The 20,816-nt window shown below is 33.2% G+C and overlaps 1 protein-coding gene across 1 annotated transcript; it reads left to right on the top strand.

Annotated features, from left to right (window-relative positions):
• Nucleotides 1-1,829: 1,829 nt before the first annotated feature.
• Nucleotides 1,830-16,778, top strand: LOC308501771 (taste receptor type 2 member 66-like; the record flags this gene model as incomplete). Its single annotated transcript, XM_081058770.1, has 2 exons — nucleotides 1,830-2,580; nucleotides 16,606-16,778. The coding sequence occupies 2 exons, from the start codon at nucleotides 1,830-1,832 to the stop codon at nucleotides 16,776-16,778; spliced, it is 924 nt and encodes a 307-aa protein (XP_080914896.1).
• Nucleotides 16,779-20,816: the final 4,038 nt, after the last annotated feature.

The following is a 20,816-nucleotide window of genomic DNA, read 5'->3' as shown; positions in this document are numbered from 1 at the left end:
TCAATTTAAGTTTTGTTGCATATGGAATGAAATAACGGTCTAAAGTCAATTTACGCATGTGGATGTCCAATTTTCCCAGCATCACTTGTAAAAAACAAAAAAACAGACAGATCATTTCCCCATTAATCAACATGGTATTTTTAAAAAATCATTTGACCATGATGGTTTGAATTTCTGAACTTCAACTGTGGTTCATTATTACATAGTTCTATTCTTATAAAAGTACTAGACTATCTTGATTAATGTAACTTTGTAGCAACCTTTGAAATCAGGAACTGTAATACTCCAACTTTGTTATTTTTAAAAAATTATTTTGGCTATTCTGAGTGCTTTGCATTTCCATACACATTTTAGGAATATTTTTCAGTTTCTGTAAAATAGTCTTCTGGGATTTGATAGGGATTGCATTGAATATATAGATTATCTCTTCATCTAAAAAGACTTCCCTCTTACCTGGATTTTAGTTCATTGGTCCTCCTTCCTAACACAGCTCTGTGATGCATTTGAAACATAATTTTGACAATTTATTCCCCTTACTCTAGTTGTTGCAGGAGGAAATCTTTCCTTTTTCAACTGCTACATTGCACTCATGAGTGGAAATTCTCCCTGGTTAACTCTGAAGTATCAAACAACACAGGATCAAATGCACAACAATCCTCGATGCCTGCTTGGTCTGTACCAGACAAGCAAATTGAGAGCGCTCTGCACAGGTAGTATACTTACTCCTCACAAAGACCACCCAAACAGGATAATATTGTCATCTGCATTATACTGAGGCAGAGAGTAATTTTAAGAGTCCAAGCAGAAACATATGAAGCAGAGAACCTGGGTTTTCCTTCCTAGCAGTCCCGCTCTAAGATCCTCCTCTAAAAACAATTATAATACAAAAACTGCAACTGAATAAAATCCAAGGGTAAGGGCTGATTTTAACATTTATTAATCTTAAAAAAATATTAAGAAGTCAGAAGTGAATTAAATAGAGAAATGTAAAACTGAACGTTCACATACAGGGAAGTCTAGACTCTACAATGGAAATCACATGTTCTTTAGAAGTTTCCGAGGATTTAAAGCTGGATGACCTCCTAGAGACATTTTCCATTTCGGAAATTATGGGACAGTAATTCTTTGCATCCGTGAGATGTGTGTGTGTGTGTGTGTGTGTGTGTGTGTGTGTGTGTGTTTGTGTATGACTTTATAAATAATGAAATTATACTTAAATGTTACTTATCAGGAGCTAACCCTGAATGAATATTGGCCTTCCTGGGATTCCCAAGAAAAACTGCTTTAATAGAAAAAACTTGGATTCTTTCTACATAAATCTGACTAAAAACAAAAATCCATAATGATGATGAGCCTATCTATGACCAAGCTTCATCTAATAATTTACCCTTCACTGTACATTCAATGTACTAGGTTTTTAAATTATACTAATGACAAACTTGATGAACACAAATTATAGAGAGGTTAAACAAAGAACATTGCAAAACAATGAAATAGAATAGTATGTCTTTATTTGCATGCTAGCAAATGAGAATTCAACTTTCACTTCGACATTTGTTGTAAAATATTCCAGCTTACACTAGGACATAAAATATATGAACAGGACTTAGTTTGAGCTGTTAGGGGGATAACAATGTTTTTCATAAAGACAGCACTGAAGTCCTTCATTAGCATATTCTGGAAATTTCCTGCTTGACATCCGTCACAGAATTTAATGGAGACAAGAATTTTATGTACATTCAAGATCAGCTGTACGTAGGACTTAAGGCGCAGAATATTAAAGGAATCATGACCAATGATATTAGACTTAGCCTTTTTTATTTCTAGACATGGCAAGTTTACTACAGAGCATTCTTTCCATCTTAGCAGTAGCAGAATTTGTTCTTGGAAATTTTGCCAATATCTTCATAGCACTGGTGAACTGCATTGACTGGGTCAAGAGACAAAAGATCTCCTTAGCTCATCAAATTCTCACTGCTCTGGCGGTCTCCAGGATAGGTTTGCTCTGGGTAATAGTAATAAATTGGTATGCAACTGTGTTTAATCCAGCTTTTTATAGTTTAGAAGTAAGAATTGTTATTTATATGGCCTGGACGATAAGCAACCACTTTAGCCTCTGGCTTGCTACTGGCCTCAGCATATTTTATTTGCTCAAGATAGCCAATTTCTCAAGCCTTCTTTTTCTTCAACTAAAGTGGAAAGTTAAAAGAGTAATTCTCGTGATACTGTTGGGAACTTTGGTCTTCTTGGCTTTTCATCTTGCAGTGGTGAGTGTAGATGGAAACATATTGATGACTGAATATGAAGGAAACATCACTTGGAAGACCAAACTGAGGAACACTGTGCACCTCTCAAATATGACTGTATTCACGCTAGCAAATGTCATACCTTTTACTATGTCCCTGACATCTTTTGTGCTGTTAATCTTCTCCCTGTGGAAACATCTCAAGAAGATGCAGCTCAGTGGCAAAGGATCCCGAGATCCCAGCACCAAGGTCCACATCAGAGCCATGCAAACTGTGATCTCCTTTCTCTTGCTTTTTGCTATTTACATCCTGGCTTCAATCATCTCAACTTGGGGTTTTTATAGTCTGCAGTATGAACCAACCTTCCTGTGGGGCCAGGTCTTTTCAGCTCTCTATCCTTCAGGCCATTCATTTATTGTGATTTGGGGAAACAAGAAGCTGAAACAGGACTTTCTCTCACTTTTGTGGCAGGTAAGGTGCTGACTGAAAGAATGGAAGCCTTCAACACCATAGATCAATAAAATGGGCATCATTTTGTTCGAGCAGAAAATAAAGTTAGGGAGACTTTAGCATTTTATACTTTCTAATGGTTTTTTTCATAGTGTATGTAACTGGATAATTTTCAAATGCTTGCCTAGAAAAGTCTTACCTAAACTTACCACATAAAAGTATATGCAGATGTATATGTATGAAAAATATAATAAAAATTAGAAATAACATACCCTTAACCAATTTTTCAGATAATCTAATTATACAAAATATTGTGAGAAATTCCTCAGTATATGAAGCCATGTATATTTCCACATACATATTCTATGTTATCATGTTCCAAATGAGGAATTTATGATGTACAGTTATGCATTTTTAAGAACTGACAACTCACTCAAGGAAATCATTGTTATTTTTCATTGTCAATTGTACCACAGTGTGTTTTGATTAGTGTCAGGACCTTTGATGTTTTGTATGGTAAGGATATTCAATTCTAAATCACACACTGAGGATAGATGTTTGAGATAGATTTTATTCCATCATGAATTCTTACTTCACGGTTAATAGCAGGCAATCAGAACCTTTATTAAGAAAGGTGTACACAAGAATGACAAACACATTTAGAGTAAATTCTGTATATGTGTACAATAAACAGTACTAAAGAATATTTGATTTGATACAAGTAGGAGAAAAGCTTAGAAAAAAATCAAATTCTACCATAGAGATAAAGATGAAAGAAACACGATCGTGACCTTTTAAAATGCTGTTATAAGATTTCATGCTATTAGGAAAGTCATTTTTTTCTAGTTTTTGAATTAAGGAAGATTGCTTTTGCAATTGAGATCTAATATCATTCAATTCAGTGTTCTCCTGTACCACTCCTGGGCATTAAATTGCCAAACATCTCCTACATCTTCCATTCTTTTTTTTTTTTTTCATCTTCCATTCTTAAAATTCCTTTTAAACTTCAGATAAGAAGACTCAAATTTTCCCCATTTGAAAAAATATTCACTATAAGAACAGTAAATAAATTATGGTATTTATTTCAATGAACATTTATGCAGATATTAAATGGCATTGATTAAGTCTATATAATGATTATTGAGGATGTCTTAAAAATTTTTTTATTGTAATCTTTGGAAAGCAATGAAATTAGAGAAATAGTATTGGCATGTTAATCGATAGCAAGTTTGTTACAAGAAAGAATGTATAATCTTGCTCAACAACTTGAATTCTACTTGACTGTATGAATTCTTGGGTTATGAAATTTTAACATTTTCAAACTTTAAAATAAATCATCTCCACATCTGATTTTTTTTTTATCATGTATCTTCCCCAGTACAATGTAAGCATCAAAAAAGCATGGATCACATCTGTTTTGTTTACTGCTCATTCCCAGGACCATAAGCCAGCCTATAGAATAAGTGGTCAAAAATGGTTTTTTTTTTGGTGAATAAGTCAATGGATAAGTAAATGAATGAACTGTAATAAAGCTGAGAAAGAATTAAAATGAAACATCACAAAACCTGCAAATTGCATGATTTCTTTGGTTCTGTTTTCCTGTTGAAGCGACAGGTATATTTGAGAAGCATTTCTCAGAGCAGAAGTTAGGCTATTCCATAATTCTAGGGGAAATACCACTAGAATATAACCTAGACACAGCCATATTACATGTGTTAAGTGGAGACAAAGTGGAACATCAACATTAGATAGCATGTATCACAATAGTTTTAAAAAATCATATAAAAGATTTTTGTAAATTTGTATATATATATTTTTTCTATTATATCATTTTAATAATATTTTCTAGCTGAGTATTGTGGCATCTGATTTATTAAAATTTAGTTCATAATTGCTTTACTAACTCAGCACCTTACTAACATGTTATTTTGGGTATATTTTTCTGTATCCTTCCTAAACTTTTTGTTCTATTTTTTATTGAAATATATTCGAGATATCACATTGTGTAAATTAAAAGTGTTCTAAATTAACTTTTTAATGGAGGTATTATAAACTCACATATTTGTAGAGTGAACAAATAACAATTATACAATTCAATGAATATCTTAGTGAGGGGTGTGTAAAACCAGAACCAAAATCAGGGATTAAAGTGATGACATTTATTTGGGAAAGCAAGTCCTACAGGCAGCAATGAGGATGACATACAGAAAAGAGGCAAGAGAAGATGTGGAATGAGGTGCTGTGATGTATTACTCTGCTGGCTGCTGTCTTACAATGTGTTGAGAGACAGGATATGGTTAGTATTTGGCACAGGACTTTTTCAGGAGGGTTACAAGGAAGAACCACATGTAGCATAAGTCCACGGAGGAGAGAGAGGAGAGAGAATGTATCTTCTCAGCTCTCTCCTGTCTTCTATTTCCCATTGGACAGAGTTCATTCAAAACAGAACTACCATCTCTGTTTACTCCGTGGTGGCCATTTAAAAGTCAGATCTTATGCTCCACAGTGTGGCGTTATATTCAAGTCCAAAATGGAAAGATGATCTGACTCTGGCAGGGTGGTGACCATAAGAATAGGAGACAGTGAAAGGACTCTGAGGAAGTACACAAATTTGTGTCTAATACAGACCACCCCTTGTGCCACTCACATGTACTCATGCCCTCCAATTAAGGGTAGATTTCTAAATACACAACCTGTGTGCTTGTAGTGGCCTCACACTTAGAGGGCCACCGTGCTTAGTTTAGTGATGTGCTCTCTCCATTTTCTTTTTCAAACAGAAGGCAGTCCTCTGCCCATGTGGGGATGACCTGGCACTAATTCACTAGGGGTTTACTCTCCTACTCTCTCATGGGTCTTCTCAATAAGATACATGGTGTCCATGCCTCTTAAAAATGTTTCTAGCAGCTCTGAATCTGCTGACTCATTTGGCCCAATGGACAGAGCAGCAAGGACCACAGCCCAAACCTGCTGTAGAGCCCTTTCTTGCTCTGGACTTCACTGGAAACCAGTAGGCTTTAGGGAAACTCCATAAATGGGTCAGAACAATATTCTCGAATGTGGTATATATTGGCTTTAAAAATCCAAAGAGGCCCAAAAAAACCACATGACTCATTTTTAGTGAAGAGAAATGTAAGTTAGGGCAACTTGTCATTTATGTTAGAAAAGAGGCCTCAACATGTGAACCACATCATTGGACGCCTAAAACCATCGGGCCAATATTCTAACTTTATTTTTCTCTACCTAAGGTGGAGAGTTTAAAAGGTGGTTTCAATGATAAAAACTACTGGTGACCTTGTTCCTCCTGATTTCTAATGTTGCACTGATGAATATACATATTAATGTCTGGATCAATGGATATAAAAGAAACATGACTTGCAGGTCCAGGATGAGTCATTGCACAATTTTCCAATCTTGCTTTATTCATTAATGCTATGTATAGTTTCATACTCTGTACTGTAGTCCTGACAATTTTTCTCCTGCTAAACTTCTCCCTGTGGCAACATCTTAATAAGAAGCAGCACAACACCAAAGCTCCAGAGGTGCCAGCACCAAGGCCCACATTGAAACCAGGCCAGTACGATCACCTTCCTCTTGTTATATGACTTTTTCTTTTTCTTTTTGTGCCACTTTGGAGCTCTGAGTTGCTGGAGAAAAATCTGACTGTTACGTTTTACCAGGCTGTAGGAATTGTTTATCCTTCAGGTGACTTGTGTTTCCTGATTCTGGGAAACAATAAGCTGAGACAGTCCTGCCTTTCGGGGCTGTGGTGGCTGAGGTTCGAGTTCAAAGTTGGGGAACCCACAGGCCCATAGACCATTTAGAGGGTCATTTTGCATACTCCAGAGGAAAATTAATTGATAAGAAATTCTTGTGTGACATAAATTTACACTTTCCCAGTATTCTTCCATTGTGCCTACCTAGCATTGTGAATTTTACAAAAGAATGTTTGAAATAAACAAGTATTTGAAATAATCTAAATATTACAACTTCGCAGAATATATACAAGTTTTTATATTGATACACATATACAAAGAAGAAAATGAATATGGACTACTTAAATATAAGAGCTATTTAGAGTAACAAATAATAGGAAGTTTGTGTCAATCATTAACCTTTTTGAGATTTAAAAATGAGAAACTTATATCAGATATGTGTGTATGTATGTAAGACAGAGTTACTAAAACTGGAACTTAATAATTTCACACACTTAAAAATCAGTTCCTAAACTAGAATATGTGCCTAAAGTTTCATATTAAAAATGAAGAATAAAATATAAACTAATGGAAAACACATACACTAAATTTATTATCTCAAATATAAGATACAATTTGTTTTTTAGAAACTCCTCAGAATCATGAAGCTACTTTATTTCAATTACCCTTTCTATATCATTAGTTTTACATTCAAGAATTCATAAATTATATTTATCATTATGAGGAATATCTAATTTATATTTGGAAATAAATTATATTTGTCAATGTAGTTTTCAAATACTCATATGTACCACAGTTCATTTTAATTTTTATTTAATTTTAATAAGACTACCAAGTCTTGGCTGATGATAGTCTTTTAATTGTATATAACTCTTTGGGAGATTGGTGTTTTTGTTATATTTTATTCTATCCTGTCATATTTTATCTATGCACCCCTATTTTACTGGTGAGTTGAAAACAACCAGGTTGTCATAGGAACAGAAATTTAGAATAATTCGAGTCACCAACATACAATTTACATGAACTTTGAATATGTGTATACTTGTATATTATTAATATTGGTAGTATGGAATAAATAAAAACTAATTAAATAAAATAGATAAAAAATTTAAAATTAAGTTCAAGAGGTGGAATAAAGGAAAGGAATCATGGTCACATACATGAACACTGGTCACACGTGTCCTGTGTTCAGTGTTAAATCTTGAATACGATAGAATGCTGTATGTTTTTAGAAATGAAAAATTCTTTTTTTAAAAAATTTATTTATTGGGGAAGGGGAACAGGACTTTATTGGGGAACAGTGTATACTTCCAGGACGTTTTTCCAAGTCAAGTTGTTGTCCTTTCAATCTTAGTTGTGGAGGGCGCAGCTCAGCTCCAGGTCCAGTTACCAGCAACGTTGTGGTTGAGAACCCACGTTCCAACCAACTGAGCCATCCGGGAGGCAGCTCAGCTCAAGGTGCCGTGTTCAATCTTAGTTGCAGGAAGGGCTGCCCACCATCCCTTGGTGGGACTCGAGGAATCGAACTGGCAACCTTGTGGTTGAGAGCCCACTGGCCCATGTGGGAATCGAACCAGCAGCCTTAGGAGTTAGGAGCACGGAGCTCCAACCACCTGAGCCACCGGGTTTGCCCCCAGAAATGAAGAATTCTTTACTCATGGCTTACAAAGAAATCTCTTCAAAGTTCAGGCTTTGTGTTTGAAACAGATTTTCTTGTTCTCCTAATGTAGGTCATTTATTCATTTATTCACTGAATAAATATTAGGTTGGTGCAAAAGTAATTGCGGTTTACAAGGTTAAAAATAATTGCAAAAACGCATTAACTTTTGCACCAATCTAATACATGTTGAATTTTTTTTCTATGTGCCTTTGGAGACATTTAAATAAGAAACATAAGCCATAAAATAGAATATAAAATGGATGTATGCAATGGGGAGCCACTGAAAAGAGAAAGTTACAATATTTATGTGCCAGGTATTTATATGCTTCATAACTTGTTAATATTCACCTGTGCATAATACCATCGTTCATAAGAAGAAACTGAAGTTTTAAGATGTTAAATGACTATGCAGCAGTGCACGAAGATGTAAACACAGAGCTAGAGCAAAAATCCCCAGCAGAATGGGGCTCTCCCCTAGACTCAGACGAAATATTGAAAAGAGGCTGCTTACAGCCACATCTAGAATCTGGTGTGAAAAACGTAAAAATTTTATAATTTTGGTGCTTATGTTAAATATTCTTAATTTTTTTCTATGATATTTGGTATTTAGTTAATGTGTCTACAGAAAGGTAATTGTTTTTGTTTGCTTGTTTGTTGAGTTAGAAGCTAGCTGCTTTATGAAGCAGTCACATATGCTTTTTAAAAAGCTCATTCTTTTGTCTGTGCAGATTGAAAATGTCATCTGATTATAATGATTATTTTACTCGTTTAAATTCTTCATGATTCTTTGTGTGTGTGTTGGCTTATATTATAAAATGGCTTGAACATTTAAAATATTAAGTAATTATAGTAATGACAGGCATCTTTGTTTATAAACAGAGAGTTTTCTAGTGTTTCACCAATAAGCATAGTTTTGGGGGTAAATACTTCAAAAAATCATCTTCAGAGAGACTCTTTTTCTTCATATATTTCCATGTGTGGTACTCTAATAAAACCTGCATGAAAAGTATCAAATGTGGGTTTTGTTTTTTAAGATGATCATGTATTTTCCTCTTTTCTGACTAATAAAATAATGATAAACACCAATACTATGTTTCCCTGAAAATAAGACTGGGTCTTATACTGTATTTCCCTCAAAACAAGACCAGGTCTTATATTATTTTTTGCTCCAAAAGATGCATTAGGGCTTGTTTTCAGGGGATGTCTTATTTTTTTTCAAGTACAACAATCTACATTTGTTCAAATACAGTTATGTCATCTTCTTCTGGAACAACATCATAACATGCTAAATGCATCCGTTTGGCTGACCATCTTAACTGGGGCTTAAATTCGGGGTAGTTCTTATTTTTGGGGAAACACAAGTAGTACATGAAACAGTGGTGCATCTTCTAGTCTATGCATTCTAGATTCATTAAAATATCTACATATTTACATTTATATAAAATGTAATAAAATTGCAACCATCAAAAGAAAATTGAAATTCAGAAAGCAACTACAAAGTAATGAGAGGTAATATGCCAAAGGGCAAAAATCAATTTGAAATTTTATCAAAAAATAATATGCCAGAAGACAATTGATTCATATTTTCAAAGTGCGAAAAATGTAACTATAATGCTGAATTCTTGGCTAAACATCTGTTCTGGGAATTAAATTAAATAGTATCATTTCAAACTAGAAAAGACTGGGGCTATTTACTACATATACCTTCTCAGTGAAAATGATATTAAAATGCTACTAATGGATGTAGTTCAGTAAGACTGTTATGGACTGAATTATGTCCCCTCCCAAATCCATATGTTGAAGGTCTAACCCCCAATGTAACTCTATTTGGAGATAGGGTCTCTAAGTAGGTGACGAAAGCTAATTGAGGACATGAGGGTGGGCCCTAAACCGAAAGGATTAGTATCCTTATTTGAAGAAAAAGAGAGAGACACCAGGAATCTCAGAGGAAGGCCATGTGAGGATATACTGAGAAAGTGGCCATCTGCAAACCAGGAAGAGAAACCTCACCAGAAACCAACCCTGATGGCACCTTGATCTTGGACTTGCATTGTCCAGAACAGTAAGAAAATAAATTTCTGCCATTTAAGTCACCCAGTATTTGGTATTAGCCCAAACAGACTAATGTGAAGACAATAAATAAATAAATAAATAAATAAATAAATAAATAAATAAATAAATAAATAAATAAATGAATGGGAAGGATTGAAATGTAAGGAGCAATGTTGAACTAACTAAATATTAAATTAGGCTGAGAAAAAAGGAAAGCATTTGTTATGTATAAGTTGTAAAGTAATTGATATTTTGTAGTTTAAAGCAAGCTCCTGTAAAATTCTGCCTAACATGAACAGCACATTAAAAGTTGCTAAATTTTATTTATATAAATTACACTTCAACAAAGCTGGTTAATACAACAAAAATATATACATTACGCATATTATAAGAAGTAATAAGTACAAAAAATTTTATCAAACATGGTTATTAAAGCAAAGCTATGTTAAGATGTGTGTTGTACTTAATAAAAATAGGGAAAATAAATAAACTCTAAACAGATAGTTGGGGAAAAGAAAAAAACAACAGTTCCATCAAAATAAGACAAAGTAGACGAAGACAATTAAAGAAGAAAAGAGGAAGTATGACTGAAAAACCACAGGTAGAACATTAGAAATGAGACCATGACCTTGGGTTTAGAGAGGATTTTATGAATTTGACCTCAAAGGCAAGGGTAATAAAAGCAAAATAAATGAATGGGACTATATCAAACTAAAGAACTTCTGAACAGCAAAAAAAACTATCAACAAAAAAAAGAAGCAACCAATCAAATGGGAGAAGATATTTGTAAAAAATACCTCCGATAAGGGGTTAATATCCAAAATATATAAAGAATTCATACAACTCAACAACAAAAAACAATCCAATTGAAAAATGGGCAAGGACCTGAACAGACACTTCTCCCCAAAAGAGATAAAAATGGCCAACAGATATATGAAAAGATGTTATTAGGGAAATGCAAATCAAAATCACACTAAGATACCAACTCACACCTGTTAAAATGGCTATTATCAACAAGAGAAGTAATAAAAAGTGCTGAAGAGGTTGTGGAGAAAAAGGAACGCTCATACACTGCTGGTGGGAATGTAAATTGGTACAGCCGCTGTGGAAAAAGTATGGAGATTCCTCAAAATTAAGAATAGAATTACTAAACGACCTAGCAATCCCTCTTCTGGGTATCTACCTCCCAAATCTGAAAACATTTATCCGTAAAGGATATATATATATATATACACACACACACACACACATATGTGTGTGTGTGTATATATATATATATATATATATATATATATATATATATATACACACACACACATATATATATATGTATATATATCCTTATGTTCATAGCAGCATTATTTATGGTGGCCAAGACATGGAAATAACCAAAGTGTCCTTTGGTAGATGACTGGATAAAGAGAATGTAGTACATATATACAATGAAATATTACTTAGCAACAAGAAAAGATGAAATACTGCCATTTGTAACAACATGGATGGATCTTGAGATTATTATTCTAAGTGAAATAAATCAGACAGAAAAAGTCAAGAACCAAATGATTTCACTCATATGTGGGATATAAAACTGAAAGCAACAAACAAGACAAACAAACAAAAAGTCATAGACACAGCCAACAGTGTATTGGTAATCAGAGACAAGGGAGTGGTGGTAGAAGAGGGAAAAGGGGATCAAATATATGGTGATGGAAGGAGAACTGACTCTGGGTGATGAACACACAATGCAATATATAGATGTTGTATTATAGAATTGTACGCTTGAAACCTACATAATTTTACTAACTAATGTCACCCAATAAATTTAATAATAAAAAAATAAATGAGTCCAAAGTTATCAGAAGTTACTAAATGAATTAAGTTAGTCATTAAAAAGTAGAAACTCTGAAACTTTAGATTGGCAAATATATAAAATACACATGATATATGTAACATTTTATAGAATAAAATCTGATCTATTTGTTTATAAATTTTATGGGTATTTATATATTTTATCCTATATATCAGTGTCACATCTAAAAGAAATAAGTGCAAAATGGTTGAAAGTACATAGACAAAGAGGTACGAATACAATGATCATAGGACTGTAGATGTGCTCCAATATTCATTCTTTTCTTCTTGGTAAGTGACAGAACCCTAACATTATGTTGTGCAAACATTATGTTGTGTTCAAAGTACTTAACTTTGGTCATTTTTGTAGGTGAGAAAGAGATAAACTTCTATCTAATTAAATTACTAATATGTTTTTACTTATTTATTTAGCTTTATAATATGAAGCTGAATTCTGAACTAATATTTCAACCAAACAAAAGCTAGTGGAGTAACACTAATATGAAATTAAATAATTTTAAAGGCAAAATTCATCAATATTTAAAGAAAGATATTTAAACTATTAAAAAAACAACAGTAAAGAAGAAACAATAATTGGGGGCATGAGTGCTTTTTAAAATGTAGTACCAAATTAAATGAACCAAATTTAAAATAAATGGACAAAATGCTTAATCAATACATAGTGAAAATATTAAATATTTCACAAGCTGATAGATCAAGCAAAATTAATAATTGTCAAGGGGATGTAAATAACAAAATAAGTTTAATTTGGTAGAATCCTGTACTAACAGAGGATACACAATTATTTAAAGGAACATTTAACTTTACACACATAGATCATGTATTAACAATAGGCAAAAAATTCTCAATAAGTAAAAAAGAATATCACACAAAATATATTATCTTATAATCATATTTCAATATTTTAATAAAAATACTACTAATAATAGTAATGATATTCCATAATTTAGAAAGTAAATTACTGACTGATTCAATCATAGGTAAAATAAAACCAAACAAAAAAATGCTGGGAGTTAATCCAAAATTTAGAACTGAACAAGAATAAAAACACTACCTAAATGAAAGCTTGAAAATTTCAGCCAAAGCTGGAAAAGTTCTATCTATGCATGCATTTATTTAAAAAATGATTAAGAAGGTGAATGGGCCAATTATTTAACTCAAGATAATAGCAATGCTCAGAGATTAATGAATATATATAGAATCAAGCCACATGCCACCATACAATGAAAAAAAATGCAAATGAGCCTGAAGCAATAAAGAAGAAAAGGATTTTTAATAAATATATTCTAAAACAAATACGCTCTTACAAATTCTGAAACACTGGGCTATATACACAATGCCAACCCCGAAGTTTCCTCTGAAGGCACTTTGGCCTGAAGCACATTGATGACACAGAAGAAAATATGTAAATTTGGTGTCACATTTCAAGCCTTTGTCAATATGCAATTTTTGAAATACTAAGCAAAATATTGGTGGCATGTAAGATGATCTTTTTATTCCCTGTGCTCACTGAATTTGCATTAAATGGAAATAAGCAATCAAAAAAATGAAAGTAGAAATGAATGACAAAATAATATTTAAAAATATAAAAAGGTTAGGAATAGAATAATGTTTACTTAGTTTTATTGTATATAGAAAACTATACTCAGTGCTCTACATACATTATCACATTTAATCCTGAAAATAATTATACTACATTTGGTACATAAGGAAACTGAGGAATTAAAAATAGGTTAAGTACCTTGCCTAAGGTCACACAATAGAAAATGGGGAAAAATCGAAAAATGTTAGCATAAGCAATCTGGTTCTCAAACTTGCATTCTTAACTCTTTTGTAATCTGCATATAATAATGAAAGAAGAAATTAAAGACATAGAAAACTAAAACGAAATATAGACGAGGGTAAAACCAAAGAGTCTTTCTGAAAATCAATAAACAGACAAAAATCAAATATACATAACATTATAAATGTAATAACTGTACTTAGTAAAATAAAAACTAAATGCATATAAGCACACTTTTTCAGCAAAAAATAAAAAAATTCGGATAAATTGGACAACTTTTTTGTGCTTGGCTCATAGTGCAGGAGCGTCTCCAGTGCAGGGTCCTGTCCCGTGGTGCATTCTGGTCCGCAGCATCCAGCAGTCAACAGCTTTTTCCAGCATGTGCCTAGAGCAGTTTACAGCAGAGCACCGGTGGTAACAGCTCTCCCAGAACAGCTTTCCCAGTTCCCAGGAGGTAAATTTCTGGCACGGTCTAGACAATGGATTTCCAGTAGTTGCTGGTGGCACAGCTCAGTAAGCCATAGCTGTGCCATCTTCAACGCGGTGTGGTTCTTAGTCTGGAGAGTGGGTAAGTTTGTGTGGAGGTTTTTCTTTGGGTGTTATATCTGAACCCTGGAAAAATGACTATTCCTTTTATTTGCTATTTCTATATTCTGTAGAGTCCTCTTTACTTCTTTCTAGTCAATCCCTCATTACTCCAATCCCATTATAGTTAATAGTTCTTTATGTTAAACTTTTTATCATCAAATTTCTGTGTGGTCTGTCTCCTGATTGAACTCTGACTATTAACACATATTGGAATACTTTTTGACCAAATTGTTTACTGAACCGATATACATGGAAGGAAATGACAATAATCTGATAAAAGGTGTAAAAAAAGTAAGAATATTGTGCTTAAAGGTAAAATGTAGAATCTTTTTGCTGATGCCAGGATTAAGAAAAGCTTTATGTCAGAGGTATTAGCCAATACAATGAGAAAAGATAAATTAACTCATGAGAATTTGAATGAAAATGACAAAACAGATTTTTTTCTTGCAGACAACAGGTTTACCTATGGATAATCCAAAGTAATCCACAAGGAAATAAGTAATAAATTTATCTAATAAGTAAATTTAGCAAAATTGCCAAATAAGGCACTATTCACCAGTAATAACTAATTTGAGTATTATAGTTGAAACTGAACTTTTTCATAATAGCAACAAAAACTATAAGGTGCCAGGAAATAAGTCTCAGAAGTAATATCTCATATTTTATTGAAGTTTATTAAATTGTATTGATGAACATAAAAGATCTGAACAAATGTAGATATGTGCCATGTTTTTGAGTGGATACAATCAGTTTCCTAAGAGAGCAATTGTATCCAAATCCTTGGATTTGTGTGCAATGCAATCACAAAAATCATTTTTTCAGGAGATCAAATGAAATGTATAGGTGGTGTGTGTGTGTGTGTGTTTATAAGCTTGTAAACAATAAAGATATTTATAAATACCAGTTATTAGCACCCAATTTTAGAGAGTATTGGCCTTTCTAAGGGTCCTAGGGAAACTAGAAAGTTTTTGAAAAAAAAGCCTTGGAAAACCTATAGATGAATTCCTTTAGGTCTTTCTGTGTGGATCTAATGCTTTTGTTAAAATAAGACCCATCTACTAATTTAGACAATTGCTGCATATTCTATGCATTAGATTTAAAATTTTACTAGCTAACATTTCAACTCGATAAATTCAATTTATGTAGAGGTGAGACAAGGCAAAAACCCGCAGAATTATGAAAGATAATTTGTCTTTATTTGCATGTTAGCAAATGAAAGTTCAGCTCTCATTTCAACATCAGCTATGAAATATTCCAGCTTGTGGCAAGGGCTCATTTAAATTATTTGAGAAATGTTTTTAATAAAGACAGCTTCGAACTCATCCATTAGCAGAATTTGGTGTTCTGCTTGACGTTAATCTCAAAATTTAAAAGAAAACAAGAACTTGACTGCACATTTAGAAACCAGGTGCAGAAGGAACTTGAGGATATTAAGAAATCACGCGCAGTGATACTAGGTTTGACTTCCCCCCTCACCCCCCAGGCTTGGCTTTTTGTCCTCCCAGATATGATAAGTTTACTACCGATCATTTTTTCTATCCTATTAATGACAGAATTTGTTTTGGGAAATTTGGCTAATGTCTTCATAGCACTGGTGAACTGCATTGAATGGATCAAGAGACGAAAGATCTCCTCAGCTGATGGAATTCTCACTGCTCTGGTGGTCTCCAGGATTGGTTTGCTCTGGGAAATAGTAGTAAATTGGTATGCAACTATGTTTAGTCCAGCATTACATAGTGTAGAAGAAAGAATTATTGTTCATACGATTTGGACAATAAGCAACCACTTTAGCCTCTGGCTTGCCACTAGTCTCAGCATATTTTATTTGCTCAAGATAGCCAATTTCTCTAGCCTTCCTTTTCTTCACCTGAAGTGGGAAGTTAAAAGAGTAGTTCCCATGATACTGTTGGGAACTTTGGTCTTCTTGGTTTTTCAACTTGCCGTGACAAGTATAAATATGCAGATGAATAAATATGAAGGAAACATCAGTTGGAAGACCAATTTGCAGGCCATCGTACAACTTTCAGACAGGACTATTCACGCTAACAAACGTCATACCCTTTACTACGTCCCTGACATCTTTTGTGCTGTTAATTTTTTCCCTGTGGAAACATCTCAAGAAGACGCAGCTCAGTGGCAAGGGATCCCGAGATCCCAGCACCAAGGTCCACATAAGAGCCCTGCAAACTGTAATCTCCTTTCTCTTGCTTTTTGCTATTTACTTTGTGACTCTAATCTTCTCAGTTTGGAGTTCTAATACTCTGCAGAACAAACCACTTCTCATGTTTTGCCAGGTTCTTGGAGTTCTGTATCCTTCAGGCCACTCATTTATCCTAATTTGGGGAAATAAAAAGCTAAGACAGGCTTTTCTGTCATTTCTGTGGCAGCTGAGGTGCTGGCTGAAAGAAAGGAAATAAGTTAGGCATCATGTATCTCCTCGCAGAATATAAGTCTTTGTAAACTTTGTGTTTATGTGACAACAAATAATACAGACTTGATGGTACAGATAAGAAAGATTAAAGTTAATACAGGTAGGTAAAAAGCTTAGGATACTCAAGTTGTGTAAGAAAGATGAAGAAGAAAAAAAATGAAGAAGAAAAATCATAGCCACGAACTGTTACTGATGTTATAAGTTTCTTTATGATAGAATTTTTATTAAGGAAAAACACATATAAATTCAAAAGCAAAGATTTACTTAAGACTTAACTTTGCTAGAGAATTTTTTTACAACTTGAAGGCTTTTTCTTTGTCTTGACTTAATTTGCTTTTCCAGCCCTACTTCCATTCAGATTCATTTATTTGGAGACATTAAAATCAGAAACATTTTAAAGATGAAATGTGAATAAATATACATTTATGTAAGATTTAATTACTAAGCAGAAAAGTTATCTTTTTATTTGACACTCCTAATCATACTTCCTAACCTGTTAATACTCTTGTGTATATTAAGATACCTTATTGATAAAGCTCATCTTTAATGATGTCAGATACTACCCTGCAGTTTGGAAATGATTTAATGAATAACTCAATTAAATTGGTATACTGTATTTTTATGGAGAGTCATTGGGAATAGATATCGTGAATAATCCTAAAGTTGTGAAATACTTTATATGAGTATTTCAAAAACGTGCTTATGTTCATCAGGATCCATGCATAAGAATATTCATAACAACATTATTATAAGTATATTCCATCAACAGTGGAATGGATCATTAAAATGTGGTAAATGTACTTAGTTGAAAATTATGCAATAACAAAAATAAATACACTATAATCACATACTACCACATAGATGATTGTTTCACTTAAATATGATTTTAAGTGAAAGGAACTAGACCTCTCCCCCTACCAAAAAATCAATAAACAAAAAAACCCACATGAGTGACTTTAATTTCCTAAAACCTAGTTGCAGGCAAAACTAAGCCATAGTATCTAGTAATCATATTTAGGTAGTAAAACAACAAAAAAATTATGGAAATTACTTTCACAAAGGATGGTGGGTTCCATTTGGGAATAAGAGAGATGGTGTGATCAGAAAGGAGAATGTAGTGAGCTTCATTATTTTTTAACCTGGGTGGTGTTAACACCAGTGTCCAAGTTAGAAGAATTTATTAAACTATATATTCCTTTTGTCTTTATCATATCCAATTTGAAAGTGTTGTCACTATTATTAGCTACTTTAGAAAAATACTATATTTTACTTTTGCATATGTTAAAACTCCATGTTATTTTTAAACAATTATATTTTTTAAAAAATTAAAAAAGAGAAAATCTTATGTATTTATCCATACAGTTACCATATCTGATGTTGTTTATGCCTTCGTAAGATTCTTATTTCCAACTGGCATCATTTTCTTTCTGCCTGGACAATGTCCTTGAATATTTCTTGAGTGTGGGTCTGCTGGTGTGAATTCTTTTTGCTTTTTATGTCTAAAAAAGTCTTTATTTCTCCTTCAGTTTTGAAAAATATTTTGTCTTGAGTATTCTAGGTTGAGTTTTTTTTTCTCTCTTTCAGTACTTTAAGGATGTTGTTAAAGTAGATTCTTGCTTATGTTATTTCTTTAAAGAAATATTCTATCATCCTTATTTGTTCCTCTAAACATAACTTTTCCCCTGGCTATTTAATATTTTCTTTTTAAAACTACTTTGAGATATTTGATTATGATGAGTGTTGGTGTTTTTTGCTTTGTTTCTTGTGCTTGGGGCATATTGAACTTCTTGGGTCTATGGGTTTATAGTTTTCATCATGTTTAGGAGAATTTGGGCCATTATTTCTTCTACCCAGCCTAGCCTTGTAGGCCACTCTAATTACACATCTATTAGCTCCCTTGAATGTCTCCAAAGTTGAATTACGCTTTTTATTTTTTCAAAATTATTTTACCTTCTTGTTTCATTTTAGATAGTTTCCATTTCTATGTCTTCAAGTTCACTCATGTTTTCTTCTGCACTGTCTAATCTTATGTTAATCCCATCCAGTGTATTTTTCATCTTAGATATTGTACTTTTAATTTCTAGAAGTTCAATTTGGGTCTTTATTATACTCTCCTTGTATCTTAAGTTTTTGGACCCCTGGAATGCAATTATTATAATAACTTTTTTTCTTTTCAGACTTCTGGTCTCCAGAACTGTTGGCAGTAATACAAAATACTCTCTTAGAGACTAAATTTTTTACTAAATAGTTTCTTATTCCAGTTAAAATTTAGGAGGCATTAAAAAAAAGCTATTATGAACATTCTTGTCAAATTTTTGCATGGGCATATGCTTTTATTTCTCTTGGGTAAATAACAAGCAATGGAATGTTTGGATCATACAATATGTGTATGTTTAACATTTATAGAAATTTATGTATGTCTGCTTCAAAGTAGTTGTGCTAGTTTATATTCCCACCAATTCACATATCCATCAACAAGTGAGTGGATAAATATTTTATACAATGGCGTACTATTCAGTAATAAAAAATAATGAACTGTTGATATATGCAACAACATTGATTAATTTTGTCATAATTATGCTCAGTGAAAGACACCAGATAAAGAGTTATGATGTATGATTCCTTTCATATAACATTCCAGAATATGGAAGCTAATCTATAGTGAGAGAAAGTGGTTGCCTGGGAATGGTGATGGTGGTGGAAGGGTGCAGTAAAGGATCGGGAAGGGTGGGAAGGAGCAATTGCACAGGGGCATGAGGAAACTTTTGGCAGTAATATATATTTGTTTTCTTGATTAAGTGATTGTTTCACGGATAATATAAATATGTAATATTCATAAATTTGTACACTTTAAATATGTAGAGTTTATTTGTATCTCAATTATAACTCAACAAGTATATTAAAAACAATTCAGGAGGAAAGCTACACACAGGTAAGCATCTACAGAAACCTTCTCTTTGCAGTTTTAAAAGAATCCAATCTCTTCACTTCTATTCTTCTTCTGTCTGTTGGGTCCCAGACCTTTTATTTATTGTGATATGATGTGTAGGCATTCTCCTTGTTGCCCTATGTACCTTATATGAAACTCGTTTGTCTTTCCACAAGGGCTACTTTTTGAATGCAGACTGCAGCATGTGTGTGTGTGTGCATGCACACATGTGAACATTTGAATTCATGCATGTGTATGTGCAGTGGGAGGGTAGGAGAGTAATAGCAGAGCAATTTTTGGTGGTGAGTCCTACCTTTTTTGGGACCTAGGTGCTATTTCATCTTCTAAAGTCCCATGAAAGTTCTGCTTCAGAGACCATTCCATTATGCCATTTTTGTTAACACTTTTTTGGGAGTGGTATGTTCCTCAAATTCAGCTTTGTGTCCTGGAAGGTGCCAAGCTGGGAATGCCCATCCTACCTCTGCCCTGGTTGTATGTTGGAGCTTCTAACCTTGAAAGATTTTCCTTAAAATTCCCCATTTTTGCCTGTTTAATTCCTCAGTCTGGATTCCTCTAACTTGGAGGGTAATATTGACAATTATACAGGACTTTGTTGACTTGGTTTATTGCTTCAATATTGCTTTTGAAAATGTTTTGAAATAGCAAGAATATGTATTAGAAGTTTATTTCACCATCTTGTTTAGGAAACCTGTACTAACTTACTTAGATTGAATTTTGATTTAACAGAAAGCAGATGTTTCTGGGAAGATGTAAGAACAAACTGAATAAAACTCAAAGGCCTTTGCTGACTGTAGAGGGATGGGTATTACTGAGAGATGGAAAGGCATTAAATGAGGGCAATTCATGCTCTGCAGATGAACCCCTCATTATTGTCCATATCTAGCTTTAACTGAGAGACTGTTCTGTTGGATAGAGTTCTATCGCTTCTCACAAGCCCTTTAAATGGTTTCTAAAGTTTGCTGAATATTTTCAGGTATTAAATAACACAAGACTATTAAATAACATCAAGAGTAATCATGTTTTCTAAAATACCTTACATAATATGATTTTTAAAATCAAGAGAAGCTTAATAAA

This window comes from Rhinolophus hipposideros, assembly GCF_964194185.1.
Source record: "Rhinolophus hipposideros genome assembly, chromosome: 9".
NCBI classification, from domain to species: Eukaryota; Metazoa; Chordata; class Mammalia; order Chiroptera; family Rhinolophidae; genus Rhinolophus; species Rhinolophus hipposideros.
Note: the sequence above shows the minus strand (reverse complement) of the source record. Positions and strands in the feature narration are given on the sequence as shown.